At 37.3% G+C, this 15,688-nt stretch overlaps 1 protein-coding gene across 5 annotated transcripts in view; it reads left to right on the top strand.

The window, feature by feature from the left end:
• Positions 1 to 3,268: 3,268 nt before the first annotated feature.
• The window catches only part of NISCH (nischarin), a 44,967-nt gene continuing 32,547 nt past the window's right edge, over positions 3,269 to 15,688 (top strand). For 3 of the 5 annotated variants that reach the window (XR_004254828.1, XM_032211744.1, XM_032211743.1), the window contains exons 1-3: positions 3,269 to 4,600; positions 14,405 to 14,488; positions 15,196 to 15,378. Coding sequence is in view for 4 of the 5 variants with exons in the window: in XM_032211744.1 (XP_032067635.1) it covers positions 4,514 to 4,600; positions 14,405 to 14,488; positions 15,196 to 15,378 (354 nt within the window). In the remaining variant the exon portion in view is untranslated. The remainder of the gene's footprint in view (positions 4,601 to 14,404; positions 14,489 to 15,195; positions 15,379 to 15,688) is intronic. The other 2 variants (XM_032211742.1, XM_032211740.1) reach the window with 2 other exon arrangements.

Below are 15,688 nucleotides of genomic sequence, written 5' to 3' on the forward strand. Positions count from 1 at the left end.
CAGCTGACATTTCTAAATTGTGATCCAATTCTGTTGATGATTTTTTTTTTGTTAGGAATCAGATAGCTCCCATACCACATATTGGGCCTTATGGCCCTCATTTGCTATGGGTTTTAGGCATTCTGATTCCATGTGGTTAATAGGGATTATGGCAAAAATCAAAATGCTTGTGAAGTGCCCATCCCCCTGGCAGAACAATAGTGACCCCCTAAAATAACTATCCTTTTAAAAGAATTCTTTCCAAAATGCTGTATGTTTGTTACAAAACAAAGGACAGGCTTCCTAAGCATGAATTCTAGGAAAGACAACAAATATCAAGTACTTCTTTCTACATACATGTTTAGGGCTCCAATGAAACCACCTCAGACTGTTTTGAGGGGATTGCTTTTTTAAAATGCACTCCATCAACATCCCTAATTCCTAAGACAGAATGCTTAAGAGCCTGGTGGCCCTTTCCCACAAGGCTTCCTCAGTGGCATTATTGTATCACCTGATGATCTGACTGTTTGTACTGACTTTTTTATTTTGTTTGCTGCAAACATCTGTGCAAGCTGGGCAAATTCCTGCCTTTAAGCAAAATAACTTACTCAGCCATTCATATAGATTGTTCAGTGAGAGGCACTGGTATGAAGAGAATTTATGTGCTATAAAAAAATCTCTGTCCACTGATTGAGAGCTCCCCCCTCTGTCTAACTATATTGCACACATCTAGGTAAAGCTGACAAAAAATTAATAAGCCTACCCACCCATTAGTGAATATACATGATCAATGATCAAGATGGTTCAACATGAAGCTATTTCCTCTCATATTATTATCTTCCTTTTATACTAGTCTTCAGGTTATAGAGTTTCTACAATTGACTGCACAAGATGATTAAAAATGTAAGGCTTTCATTAAGACTCTCAATTTTTCCAGTTGTAGAAGCTTTTGTTATTTCTTCATTGTAATTTAGATACATCTTTCTTCACAATTACAAAACTCCAGTTTATTTTAATCCCATCATGTAAATATATTCTTCATGTATGTGATCATGCAGTCTGAGAACTCTATAAGAAATTCAGGCCCAATAAATCTGAAGGGCATCCAAGGATGGGGAGCTGCTATATGCCCTCAATCATTTTCTTTAGTATATTTTTTTTACTCTTCCTCATCTTTCTATTCCCATCCCGTTTCAAAAAGCGTTGAGATTTTTTTTTAAAGATTCCAACTACCCATTCTTTCCCTCTGGCAAAAAAAAAGGCTCCATGTCAGACAGAACTACATCACAATGTAGTTTCACAAGTGAAACATCACACAGCAGAAAGTATAAAAATTGATCTGATGCACTCACCTGTGATCCAATATGTTTTGAAACATGTTCAGCTCAAAGAAAAGATGTGGGAGGAAGAGACCACAAGGGAAGCACCATTAGGTCCAATACTGTCCTATAAAACATCATGAATATTTTCCTTGTAATGTTGGAACTTTACCTACAAGACTTTTGCAAACTTGTACAACACAGTGCTTTGGGTGATTCTATGTAGTAATAGGGATAAATGGCAAAGCAATCATGTGACTTTATATTGCAACATATAGGTAGTTGATTTTAACCAAACCTGGTAAGGAAACTTCATCTGTTTATGTTGTTAATAACAACATTGTCCACTGATGAAGGTACAATACTTTATGAATCTGTCCTTAAGCTCGACCTAAGCTTCTCAACCTTCCTGATCATAGGAACACCAGTTCAAATGATATTAATGGAGAAAATTAGCATGCTGCATATTACTTGCCAATTTTTGGGGGGGCGGGGGGAAGCATTCAGTGAGAGTGGCAGTGGGACCACAGTTTGGAATAATCAAAAGGAATAATGCAGGATTTGGCATTTTTTTGGTTAGTGGCCAGCAAGCCTATTTTTGGAAAACAATGGCTACAGTAGGTAGAAATCTACTTTTTCATACAATGTTGGAGAACTAAGTTTCTCTGCCTCCCTACCTTCACCACCAATTGTTATTGCTTTGTTTTTATAACTATGAAAAAAATATATTTTAGGAGTGATGATTCATGCTTGTCCATTCTCTCTATAAAATGAAATCAAATCAGTACTAATTGAAGAAGATGGTGTGATCTTCAAAAAAGTGGCTTGGAGACTACAGTGAACCCTAGAGCTTCATACAGCTTTAAAATATTGTTATATGCTTGTTCCTCTACGTGGCAACAAAATGCTTAATACCCCAAGAAAAGAAAAGAAATAGGAAGAGAAAAAAACAGAGTATGGACAAGCAGGTTTTGTTACCCATAGCAAACAAGACATTCTCTGGAGACCTATCAGTAGAAGGTTCTCCATCCATCATGCTTTGCCATTCTCCCTCTCCTTCATATATGCCCAACTATGCTCAGCAGGACAACCTGAGTTTAGGTCACTCCAGCACTCCATTTTACAGGGCAGTCTGCCACTTACCAACACAACTACTGTTAGCTAATTATCATATCCATATTAACTACTAACTGGTCAAAGCCATGGATGAATACAGACCAGTGGTGGGATTCAAATAATTTAACAACCGGTTCTCTGCCCTAATAACCAGCTGGGTAGGCGGGGCTCAGCGGTCATGTGACCGTGTGGGCATGGCCAACTCAGCGTCACTCATGTCAATGGGCGCTTTGCCTTAGCTGTTACAATGTCATAAGGGTTAACCGGAGAGGCAGTTTCTGTAAGCAAGGCAATAAAGATTAGGCTAGAAACAACACCAGAATCTTTCCTTAGTCCCTTCCTTACAGGATTAGCCCTGTAAAGTGGGGGTGGGGGTGGGGGGAGATTTCTTACAACAACCAGTTCTCCGAACTGCTTAGAAAGTTAACAATGGTTCTCCTGAATAGGTGCGAACTGGCTGAATCCCACCACTGATACAGACTTGTACTGGGCAGTGCAGAATTAACAATACAAAAAATGAATGAAGCCAGGTTAATAGGGCTGTTCTTCTGTCATTTGTCTTCACGATAGTACTTACCATCATTTTTCTCTTATTTTTCCCAAACATGTTTTTTCTAATTCCTTTGAATAGCAATAGCAATAGCAGTAGACTTATATACCGCTTCATAGGCCTTTCAGGCCTCTCTAAGCGGTTTACAGAGAGTCAGCATATTGCCCCCAACAATCTGGGTCCTCATTTTACCCACCTCTGAAGGATGGAAGGCTGAGTCAACCCTGAGCCGGTGAGATTTGAACCGCTGACCTGCTGATCTAGCAGTAGCCTGCAGTGCTGCATTTAACCACTGCGCCACCTTGGCTCTTTGAAATGTTTTGGGGCACAATTCCTGTGGTAAAAATTTAATCTGAATTAAAAAGTTCTCCAAATGTGACATGTTTTCAATTCATCTTTTCTTTTGAATTTTTATAAGCATCAATTTTTAATTTTTTTTCTGCTCCTAGGGAAAGGCTTAGGAACAAAATAAGGTATTATATACACTAAAACAATCTCCCGGCAGCAAAGTTTGAGGTCAATCCAAGGCACCAGGACTTAAAGCTCAACTCCTTGCAAATAATTAACATCAGGAATATAAACAGCTGTTTTTCCATCTGCTTTCAGCGTCAACGTTTCTCATCTTTCTCAGTAAATATAGAATGGTGCTATAACATGTTATGTGCAGTATGAAAAATATTCTCGTAACATCAATTTATGTGGAAACCTGCTTGCATTTCCTAAATTCATGGCATGGGAACGTCCTGAGAAATTTCATTTCAGTTTATTAAGCCTTGCTCTTAAGAGAGCAGCGACTGGACTTTAAGACAATACTGTAATAGCACAACTTTTAGTTATCATTGCGCAGGAGTGATCAACACAAGCATTATTCATGCTAAACAAGGGAATAAAAAAATACCGTCATTAGGATCCTGTCTTACGCCGCCGAGAAGCTACTCCCCCACCCGGCTTTATTTCACTGGCCATGCTAACTTAAAAGCAGCGATGGGAACGGCAGTCCACCACTTCCATTATAATTTTGTCTGCCCCATCACTGATAGGTTCGACACTTTCGGGGTTTCTCTACCACCTCTCTTACATTGTCGCTTTTGCGACGCAAACAAGCTGGGCAAAGGGGATTACATCTTTCAGTGGAAATAAAAGCACTTTGCTAAGGTGGCAGACATCGGGGCATCACTGGGCAGTAAACGAACTCTTCCCGCTTTCCGGCCGTCTGGCGGCCGACCGAAGCCTCGCAATCCAGATCTTAAAGGCGAGGCCCCGTAGGCTCCGCCTCCTAGCCCAAGGCCACGCCTCCTTTGTTTTCCCTGGACCCTTGAGTGACGTTGTCGGGGCCTGGCCTCAGTCGCGCGGATAGGGGCGGGAGGCGGCAGGAGAGCAAATATGGCGGCGGTGACGACTGTAGTTGCGCTGGTCATGGCCAGCGCGGAGGGAAACGGGGCAGTAGCTGCCACGACACTCGCCGCCCCCGGAGCTCGCCTTCCTCCACGAGCGGCGGAGCGAGCGCAGTAGCCCGACGGTCCCGAACCTCTGCACTCCGACTCGGGACATGGAGGCGCTGAGGACCGGCGAAGAGGGCGAGGAGCCTCCCAAAAGCATCCGCATTCTTGGGTCGGAGCTGGTGGAGACCTACACGGTGAGGCGGGGTGCGAAGGAGTTGTGAGCGTGTGTGTGTATGTAAGGTCTGGCGTGTCAGAGGCATCGGCCTTCCCGGGGTCCCATGAAAAAACGCCGTCGGTTCAGTCGTTAGTGCGAAAGGGGCGAGAGGCTGGCTCCCTGTCCGGAGCATTTTCGGGCATCCTTGTGAACTTCCACGTCTTTTTTTGACGGGGAAGAAGGACAAGCACCCAGATTCATTCGCGTGGATGCTTGGGGCCAAACTGTCTTGGCCGGTGTTCTCCGTGGTTTTAGAGTTTCACGGAGTTCTTCAGTTCCTGGGGAAAAACAAAAGACAACAGCATCCCCAGAGGAAGGAAATTGATGTCTCAGCAACAAGCTCTGGCAGCTAAGGTGTTGTCTTATTCCGGGTTGAGGTAGCAAGTCGTCCGTTTGCCGAAGTTGGCGCCTTCCAGACAGGTGAGACTCTAGTTCCCATCATTCCCTGCCGGTATAACCAAAGCGCTGGCAACAAGGAATGGGCTGTCTAACTTACCTTGAAGGGGTTTGGTTGGGAAAGACAGAAAATTGCCCCCTTTCTTCTGAATAGGCATGCAGCATCCCTTGGCAAAGGAACTAAAAATATAATATGTGGCTTTAAAATAAAATGTGGAAAGAATGATATTCTTGCATCTGAATCCAGCTTATGAAATTGTTGATAGAAATCTTATTAGATGACATTTTTGAAGTCTGCTGTAGGCAAAAGGAAAATTATTGGTGTAATGTTTTTCCAATAACATTATTATTACAGATGTCCTTTTATACAGAGTTATGTCTCTAATAAATATATATCATTTTCTGAGCTAACGTTGCAAAAAGCTTTAATATTTTTAATATAGAATATACTTTAGTTGCTTTGTTATATAACCAAAATGGGCTCATCTGCTAATTTTTCATCTAGTTAAATAGTTTTTATCTATGAATTTTTTATGTGGGCATATTGTTTTAGTGATCTTTTTAATGAACTGATAATGTGCTATGAATAGGCTTTATTTCATTGAAGTTTGCATCCAAAATATCAAGAATCAGAGTTTTTATTGACATGCTTTGCAAAAATATTCAAGTTTATATTTGGGAACGTTTTTACTTAATCAAAAGAAAATGAACATTTGAAGAGACCTTTGAGATGAGTTCAGTTCCCAGGGACTATATTGATACATTTATATACTGTAGCTTTCTTGCATCAAAATGCATGAGTGCCTTTTGAGATGGTTTCTGATTTCTCAGTCTGATCTGTAGACCTGGAATTTCTTGGTTATTTTCCATGCAAGTGCTAATGAGTTCTAACCTTTATAAAAAATTAGAGCAGTGAAGATCATTCAGATTTATTCGAAACAAGATAAAGTTTAATGCCGTAGTTCCAAATTTAATGTTTGCTTATGTATACAATTTGTAAGACATAATCCATGGACTAGCTAAAAATGATAAAAATATGTTTTCAGCAGAAGTGAGTAAAAGTATGTGGTTGAGTTTTTCATATTGAAATCCATTTGCTGGATCGGTTTGGTTTGTTATTGAACAGCAATATTTTCAATTCCAGGCACTGCAGTAGAAAAAAATGGGTAGAAAGCTTATTGCACAATGTCATTAGAGTGTCAAGAATAAAATAAATCGAAGGTATAGTTGTGCAACTTGATATAGGATAAAAATCTGATATATAAAATCTTGCGATTTAAAACATAGCAAGAAGTTGGAATAGTAACCTTCCATTTTTGTAGGGTGACAGATTAAAAGCTTTCCATTAACTGTGTTATGAAGTTTATCCTGTCCTGACCTAATACCAGATAAAAGGGTTGGATCTACTACCTGAAGAATTCCCAGTTAGTATGATTTGCTCTTTCCCATTTTGGTGAGAATTGTGAAAGAAAAACACACAATGCACCCCAAAGGCACTGGTTGAAAAAGAGCTATTTAGTGATCCTCTGCATTAGTCTCAGTCAGGATCCTATATATCCTTGTAAGTATTACAGAAAGGATGTTATTTTTCTTCCCACTTGTTTGTTTTCACCAACAAGTGTTCAAGTTTTGGAAAAACTGAGCTACAAGGCAGAATCTGTTACAATAAAAAATACACTTTCAAATCTGTAGTTTATCTGCTGTTGATTAGAAGAATAGAAAGTATGGGCTGGATTCAGCAGCACTCTTAAGTAGTTCACAATTTTCTGGAATTCTGACTTAGCATTGTACACGATTATGACTCACATCTTCTAGAACACGGGTGTCAAACTCAATTGCACCATGGACCGGATCATGACGTATCGTGACATTTTTTGCTTTTGCAGAGCTGGGGGTGGGGATGACCTGCGCATGACATATCCGGCCTGCGGGCCACCAGTTTGACAGACCAGTTCTAGAAGTATACTATGCTGCTAATAACTTTATCCTCTTTCATAAGGTCCAATGTGAAATCTTATCTGTGCCTATGGCTAAAGGGGATTTTGTATTTATTCATCAGACTTTATGTATTCACTATCCTTTTAGATTATTTCTCTGATGAAATCTGCAAGCACTAAATGCAGGGCTTCCCTATCTATTTGGATAATTGTGATTCTTTGTAACATTAAATATTTAAGCTAAACAATGGCAATTTCCGAGCTTATATACTTTATCACTTCAACTGTAAAACAAATTCCTTATATTTCCTATGTGTGTTCATTGATGTACAGATTGTTGTGTTTCTTCTAGATACATAATTTGGAAAAGTATGTACTGGAAAAGCTGAAGATGCAAACTGAATTTAATTTGAATTTTTTGCTGCAGCATCTTGTATTTCTACTGTTCAATTTGCAAAGCAGCTAGTTCCTTCAACAGTCAAAGCTGCTGCAGTGAAAACTTCAAAGAAAACTCCAGTGTTGTGCAAGATTCTCCCTTAAATTCATGCATATGCAGCTTCATTAGGTTGCATAACAGCATATAACAAGGTTACTGGTGGTATTTCAACTACATTATTTATTAGAACTAGCACATTGTATAGTCTAATGTTTTAATGAGTAATTGAAATGGAGAAATGGAAGTACTTAGAACAATAGAGTTTAAAGGAATCTTGGAGATCTTGTAGTCCAACTCCCTGCTCATACGGGAGACCCTTTACCATTCTGAACAAATAGATCTCCAATCTCTTCTTAAAAACTCCAGTGATGGAGCACTCTCAACTTCTGGAAGCAAGCCATTACATTGATTATTTTTTCTCATTAACAAGAATTTTCTCCTTAATTCTAGGTTGGATCTCTCTTTGTTAAGCTTCCATCTGTTATTTCTTGTCTTGCTCAAAGGTGTGTTGGTGAATATGCTGATTCCCCTTCTTCTCTGTGAACTTTTGGCTTAACTAACCCTCTCCCCATTAACCTAGTCAGTTAAACATATACTCAGAACCAGCTTGTGTATGATGTTGCTCATAACTTAGCTTTTTAAATAGGGGACACACACACACACACACACACACACACACACACACTTACTTTTTGTATTGAATTTGTAATCTTCCCAAGGGATTATCTTGGTATAATAGAAAGGCTCAGTAGCTTTACTGATCTTGAAATTGAAGCCAGCAGAGCATGAGCTATCGTGCAGGAAAATTGGAATGGAAGGGAAGAGATGAAATTACGAATGTACAAGTAGTTCTATTTAGCAACTGCCTTGCTAAAGGCAGTGATCATTGACACTTACTACAATGAAAAAAAAGTGACTTTGCAACAAATGCATGCATTTATAATCCTTGCAGTGTTTCTCTGTTATGTATTTACCATTATAGCTAGTGTCATGCCTAAGCCCAGACATGATATAGCAAGATCCAATTGAATTTAGTTCTTTATTTTCTTATGCTTAATAGACAGACTAAATGTATAACCTAATAGATACACCCTGGGAGATTCTAGGATGTCACTACCCTGGACTTTTTATCCCTCTCTCATCCAGAACAGGATTGCACAGTTTCTTGCCTTTGACTCCTCTCTGGAATGTGCTGCCATCTGCCTGGGAAGCCACAGTCCTACTTCTGACATTCTCCTCCATTCCTTTAGCTGCACATTCCATCACAGTTGTGTGTGCCTGATCCATTTTGCTTTCCCCCCCTCCCCCCCCTTGTTTACAGAATGGAGAGATTGCTTAAATGGGCTATGTGTTCCTGAGCTGGGTTTTTTTTTGTTTTTTTTTTTTGCAGTACAGCCTTTCCCAAAAGGTGCTTAATCACATGCTTATAAATTTTTCTCTATAACCTTCATTGGTTGAACCTTTCAACAGGCTAGTCCTGCTGCATGACACTGACCAGACAGTAATCAGTTTCACTGAAAGGCTTTTATTTGCCTCCTAAGCAGCTCTTATCCTCTGCAAACAGCATTCCTTTGAATGTGTATTCCCAATATATTCCTGCCTATTCTCTTGTAAATCCCTTGCTCTCCAATGAATGTAATCAATTCCATTCTAGCATGGTGAATGTTCCAAAGATTGAGAGTAAAGAAAAGGGGTTATAATATGTGCTTTTTAAACCTGGTTTTCTTGAAAGTCAAGTTTTGGAAAACTTCCCTGCGGTTTGGATTTATATTCTTCTGGTGCTGTAAAACAGGAAAAGTGAAGTTAAATGATAAACATAATCATTCTCCTGTGATGTTCAATTAATGACAATTTTGTTTAACTATTGAGTCAAGGGAGTCAATTGAAGTCAATAAATGAGGACTACCTGTAATCTATAGTCAGGTGGAGAGGATCGGCAGCATTTTCACATATGAGGAAATCCAGCTTAGCTAAACAGAACGTTTCCAAAAATCAAATACTGTATATTTTTCAGAGTATAAGATGCACCTTCCCCTCCCCACAAAAAAGAGGGTGAAAATTTGGGTACGACTTATACACCAAATGTAGCCCCCCCCCCAACCAGAGGCCAAAAGCGCAAGGCATGGAGGCAGCAATGGTCTGTGGCAATCCCTGCAGCCTGGAACAGCTGATTGGGGGTATTCTGGCAGTCCGATCTGCCCGCCAACCAGCTGTCCTGAATCAGGCTGCAATAAGTGCTGAAGTTGACCTGGCTTGTCAAAGTTTACAGCAGCAATCACATTAAAAAAACACAGAAAGCACACACAAGTAACTGATTTAGCAGGATTCAAAATAAGAATAATATACAGTACATTACAAAAAGCAGGTTTTCCAAGGTAGCAGTAAACACGAGCAAAACACAAGCAGTCATTTCCAGTTCTGGCTAAGCCAGGCTCCTTCCTATCTCCTGGTTGCTCCCATGGCAAATTTCAGAGTCCAAATATCCCTCATTAGCTGTCTTAGTTGCTATGCCTATTCATTGGCTGACCTTGTTACCATGTGTCAGCTGATTACTATGGATGCTGGTAGGCAGAGGCAGATTTTTTTTCCTTCTTATTTTCCTATACTTCGGAGCATCTTATACTCCCAAAATATGGTATGTTAAAAAGTAAAGGCATATCATTTCTGTATTATTGTCAAGAAAATCACTTGGATAGACCTAAAACATATTTTCATGCCAGATTATGCTCTCTGGTTAGGATTAAAATAAAACTGCTAATTACTGGGAGGATAATCTGGAAGTCATAAACTTGGACAAAACCATAAAGATATCTGGTTGTTGAGAAAATTCAGTAATTTCAAATTTGGAAGAAGAGTTCCTTGATTAAAAGGACAGTCAGAATGTGGAATAAGGGAACTATAAACCAAGGAGGTCTTGGAATTAGCAAAGCGGAAATGAACCATGCAAATTGGATATTTTAGGTCTGTCAATTTAGTTTTACCAAAATGAGCCTTTTCAAATCAGATGAATATATTGATAAAGACTTCAGGTCATAAGACCATACAAAGGAATGAAGTGTCATTAAAACTCAAAATAATCTCAGCTGTAATCCAATAAATGAAAAATTCCTATCTATTAGAATTACTCAATATTTAGTGAACATTAGTGTTACACAAATATTTCAAAATCAGTGACAGAAGAGAGAAAATTTATAACAAATCGTAAGAAGCACTACATGCAGAATATAGAAAGGATGTACTACTAATGGCTAATTGGAGTGCTGACATTTAAGTAAAAACTAATCATCAATAAAGAGCAAAAGAAAAAAAGATGCCTTCAAATTATGGAGTTCTGTTGTGAACAACCAATTAGATTTTAGGCTGAATAAAGATGAGCCACTTCCTTAGAACAATGAACAACAATATATTTTTGGCATGCGATGTGAATCAATGATGGACTAGAAAAAAATGTTTACTAAGATTCAGAGACATTGAAGAGGAAAACAGATATGGTAGATGATCAGTGTTCAGGAGAATGCTGGAATATCCTTGAAAGAGTGACAATTGAGATAGCAAGAAGTTGTCCATATATTTATAAGGCATTAGGACCAAATCATGGCATCTAGTTATATTTACAAGAAAATGTCTTATACTTAAGGTAAAAATGTATCCTGTCAGCATCCTAAGCCAATTAAGATTTACATTAATAATGTGATTACTATATGAAAGCTTTATAGAATTAATGTTGAAACAGTATCATTTAATAATATAATTTACAAATCAATACTATTGAAAAAGAAAACGAGCTGTTGTGATACTTTCATTTTGGTTGAATAGGGACAAATTCAATTCGTTTGTTTGTTTGCTTGCTACTTCATTGAAGTTGATTTCCATTGTTCTAAAAAAACAGGCACTCTAATTTTTATATTTTTGTAAATTTTTATTTCCCTCTTATTCTTGTGTTTTCATTCTGTAAATGAATAGAATTCATGCTAATGCTTTGTGGATATATCTAGTCTTGTTGCATTATGAAAAGCCTTCCAGTTCTATACCAATGCTTACCATTGATTTATTCATTTTTAGCTAAGCTTTGTTAGTTAATTGAAAATATTGCTAAAGAAAAAACTAGCTAACTCTTATTGTATGAGATGGACAAATTTATATGTGAGAGGAGCTTTGATAGCAGAATGAGCCCATGAATGTCTCTATTGAAAAAAAATAGCTGCCTGTTTATTTAGGCACGGAAAATAGAGCGTAGGTCACTAAAATCTTCTCTTCCCTCTACTTTCACCAGTGGGATTCACATGGCTTAAATGGAATTTTCTCCATCTCTGAATGGAGCTCCTATAAAATAATGGCATTGCCAACCAAATCCTATGGATTTTTGTGATGTTGCTTCAGATTAGCTGCTGTTTATCTTTTGATTTTATTTATTTTGTGTCCGGATCAAACCTTAAACTGCCAAAATGCGGTCTTTTTGGCTTTGTCATTAGCTCGAAACAAATCACTTTCAGTGCATTCTACTGGTAGTAATTGACAGACCAACAGATTGTGTGTTGTTATCCACCAGCAATTCCCACTTGAGCATATTGGATTTGCACTCAGCCCCCCCCCCCCCCCCAAGCCTATTCAATATCCTCCAAGTGACATAGGGGAGATCAGATCTTTAAGCCATGTTCTCTTCTGGGATCATTCCTTGTTCCATCAATTTTCTTCTCTATCTTCTAATTCAGTTTTGCTTCTGTGTACCTTTATGAGTATTTGTTTGTGCCACAAAACTCTTCCTAGATCTAACTCAACAAGTTTGGTGCACATATCCATTTCAGAGGATGCCGAGGATCTTTCTCTTGTTTGGTTCTCTTGGCATCTGTTGCTACTTTTTTCGTAATACTGGGTGAAGCAATACAAACAAAAAGATACATTTTCTCAAGTGATGTGGGCCTAATGCATACTGTTACATTGACAGCAATGTCAACTTGTTTCATACTGTGGATGCACTTCATACTGCAGCAGCAAACTCTGGTGCAGAAATACTCAGAACCAAAATCAATGTTCACAGTGTGGGCGGTTGCCCCTCCCCTGTATGAATGCCAATTTCCTGATAATATTATTCCTTGCACTTTTAGCCTTAGTATTCAGTCAGTGTTTAAATGAAACTGTCCTATCAAGTGTCACACAGATATTCCGGTGTAGAATAGTACTGTATTCAATTCCCTTGCCATGTTACATTCAACTTGACTCCTGCATCTCAATTTTGAAGGTGAAAAGCACACATAGATCAAACTAAGAAACCTGTGTGCTAACAAGCAGTCTATAGTGCGTAGTAACACAGTATGTCTGAGGTATGCTAATGTGCAAGGATAAAAATGAGGGTCTTTATAGGGACAACTGGGAATAATTTTAAATATATTAAATAATTCTATAGGTAGTCCTTGATTTATACCAGTAAGTTTCTATTTCAAATTCCAATAGACGCCAAAAATGGAACTTTTGACCCAGTTTCAAAGTTCTGACATCTGCATCCTATCCATGGTCATATGACCACATTTTGTATGGTTAGCAACTGGTTTGCATTGATGTCTGTTTGCAGTCCTTTTGGCCATGTGACCTCAATTTGTGGCATTTTTTCAAGAAACCAATGCTTACCTCTGGTCTCTAGCAGAAACTGCCCCATGGCAAACAATAGGTTCATTTAACAACTGCTGCAGGAGTAATAAAATTACAGTAGGTCCTGTCAAGTGATGAACCACTTTGTGACCATCAAAAATTGCAATTGAAATTGTGGATTCAAGGACAACCTGTGCTTAGGCAGTTGAATCCAAATTAAAGTAATGCTGACAAATGAATTAGCCTTTTCTTGAATACTTCTAATGAAGGCAACATCATTCTGTCTCTGGTAATTAGTTCTACTACTGAACTGCTCTTTTTATTAGAATTCTATTTTTCTACCAGTTATTTAAGATCTGCTTTGCTCAAACCCATTATTCCATATTCTACATTCAGCAATATAGCCTGCCTTGTTTGAGGTGTTTGAAGAGTGCTGCCTATTTAGACTTAACTACTCAAAGCTAAACATGGCAAGATCCTTCCATCTCTCTTCACAAAATTTAGTTTTCTAGTCTCCGAAGATCCCTCTAACTTTTTTCAGGACCTTTTTTAGTTTATTTAAAGTTTTTAAAAATTATCTAGAATTGGCAGGACTGACAATAGAAATTGATGTGGGATATGATCAATATTGAATATTGTGAAATGTTACATTCCATTATTTGAAAACTTGTTTTTGTTCTTGCAGTCTAAAATTTGGGGCATTTTAAGGAAGCTTTATGATTGAAAGAAAAGATAGCTATTGTTAGTTTTTCATTTATCATTATTTATATAGTGTAATAACATTTCTGGACATGTCTGTCCTGACATCTTTTAATTTCATGGTTTTCAAGGTACTGAAATAACAATAAATAGCTAGCTGTGAGCTATTGAGTCTAGTATACATTTGGGAAGGATATAGGGATTTTATACATATACCATTTTTGAGACCACTAAGTCATTTTATAAGAGCTTCTGTGCCTTTTTAATATTAGAATGTTACAATATTTTGTAATATTGATTTTCTATATTTCATAATCATTTTTAAAATAATTGTTCATATATCGTGATTTTATTTGATTTTTGTATAGCACTCAGAATCATGATATGGGCAGCTATATAAATTTAATAAATAAATAATATTTAGATTTGTACACAGTGGATAATATTTTATTTTTCAGATAGTTGTTTTAGCGTTTTTAAAATGGTATTCAGTTTGCCTCAAACAGTAATAAAATAATAACCTAGTATAAATAGAAACTGACTTCTGCTTTTGTTGTCATTTTTTTTGTTACACTGTGTTCATATCACCATTTGAAGTGAAGAGTTGTACATGAAAGGTAGCTCAAAAATGTTTATAGGGTTTAAAATAAATGCAGCATTGCAAGGATTATATATTTTTATGTGAATGTGTATGACCATTTTTTGTTGATTAAAGGCTGTTTTTTTTTAGGTTTATATCATTCAAGTGACTGTTGGAACCCATGAGTGGATAGTAAAACATCGATATAGTGACTTCCATGATCTTCATGAAAAGGTAATCATTCTGAAATTGTATCCCTAAAATATTTGGTTTAATCTTTGACATCAGTCACTTAGAAAACCTTCTGACATGCTTGTATGCTTTTTGAAAAGGAATACTGGCTTATTAAGTTGTAGTGGAGTACTGTTCCAGGAGCTTGTTTTAGCTTTACTTAATGGGAAAAAAAAGAAGGTAAGTTCTTCTTCTAAAAGTGCCCTTCAGTGGTCAAAATTCACTTGCAAACAGCTGTTGTTTAAGACAGTGCCCCCCAACCTTTTGAGCACCTGGAATTGGTTCCATGGCAAGATATTTTTTTCGTGGACCATAGGGGGCATGCTTCTCATGCTGCCAGCATCCTGGGGATGGGGCTTTGCTTCTTTGCATGGCCTGGTTTCTGGCATGCTGTGGACCGGTGCCGGTTCAGGGACTGGGGGTTGGGAACCCCTGTTTTAAGAGAAAGATAATTAAGTTATCTGCTTACCTGTTAAGTTATAGAGTGGTAATTAGGAAATAGCCTTCAAAATTGACCGAGAAATTGAGGTTATATCTCAAGCAGTTGTGGTTAGAAATTAAGCCATTTTTAAAAAAAGGTATATATATTAGATTTATTATCAATTATTATGTATGGTATTTTTATGAGAACTGTGTCTTATTAGTATTATTTAATGTTATAATTCTTAAATCATTTATTCAGAGACTAACCTAATTTGTGTCTTTTATAGCTTGTTTTAGAGAAGAAGATAGACAAGAATATATTGCCTCCCAAAAAGATTATTGGTAAAAATTCCAAAAGCTTGGTGGAAAAAAGACAAAAAGAGTTGGAAGTATACTTACAAACCCTTCTTGCTATATTTCCATTGGCAGCACCCAAAGTACTATCACAATTCTTACATTTTCATTTATACGTAAGTTCTTTCCTACCACATTTTAATAAATTTTGCATATTTTTTCAGTTTGTTGCATTTGTATTAAACATAAGAGCAATGTTATTTACTGAACTTTTTCTATTAGTTGAGCAGTATATATTATATTATATATAATATAATATATTATATTATATTATATTATATTATATTATATTATATTATATTATATTATATTATATTATATTATATTATATTATATTATATTATTATATTATTATATTAATATAAATTGTGGTCATGGGATTTCAGGACACTGCCAATGGCTGTAAATGCCACAAGTACTTTTTTT

Source organism: Thamnophis elegans, chromosome 2 (genome assembly GCF_009769535.1).
Source record: "Thamnophis elegans isolate rThaEle1 chromosome 2, rThaEle1.pri, whole genome shotgun sequence".
Lineage (NCBI taxonomy): Eukaryota > Metazoa > Chordata > Lepidosauria > Squamata > Colubridae > Thamnophis > Thamnophis elegans.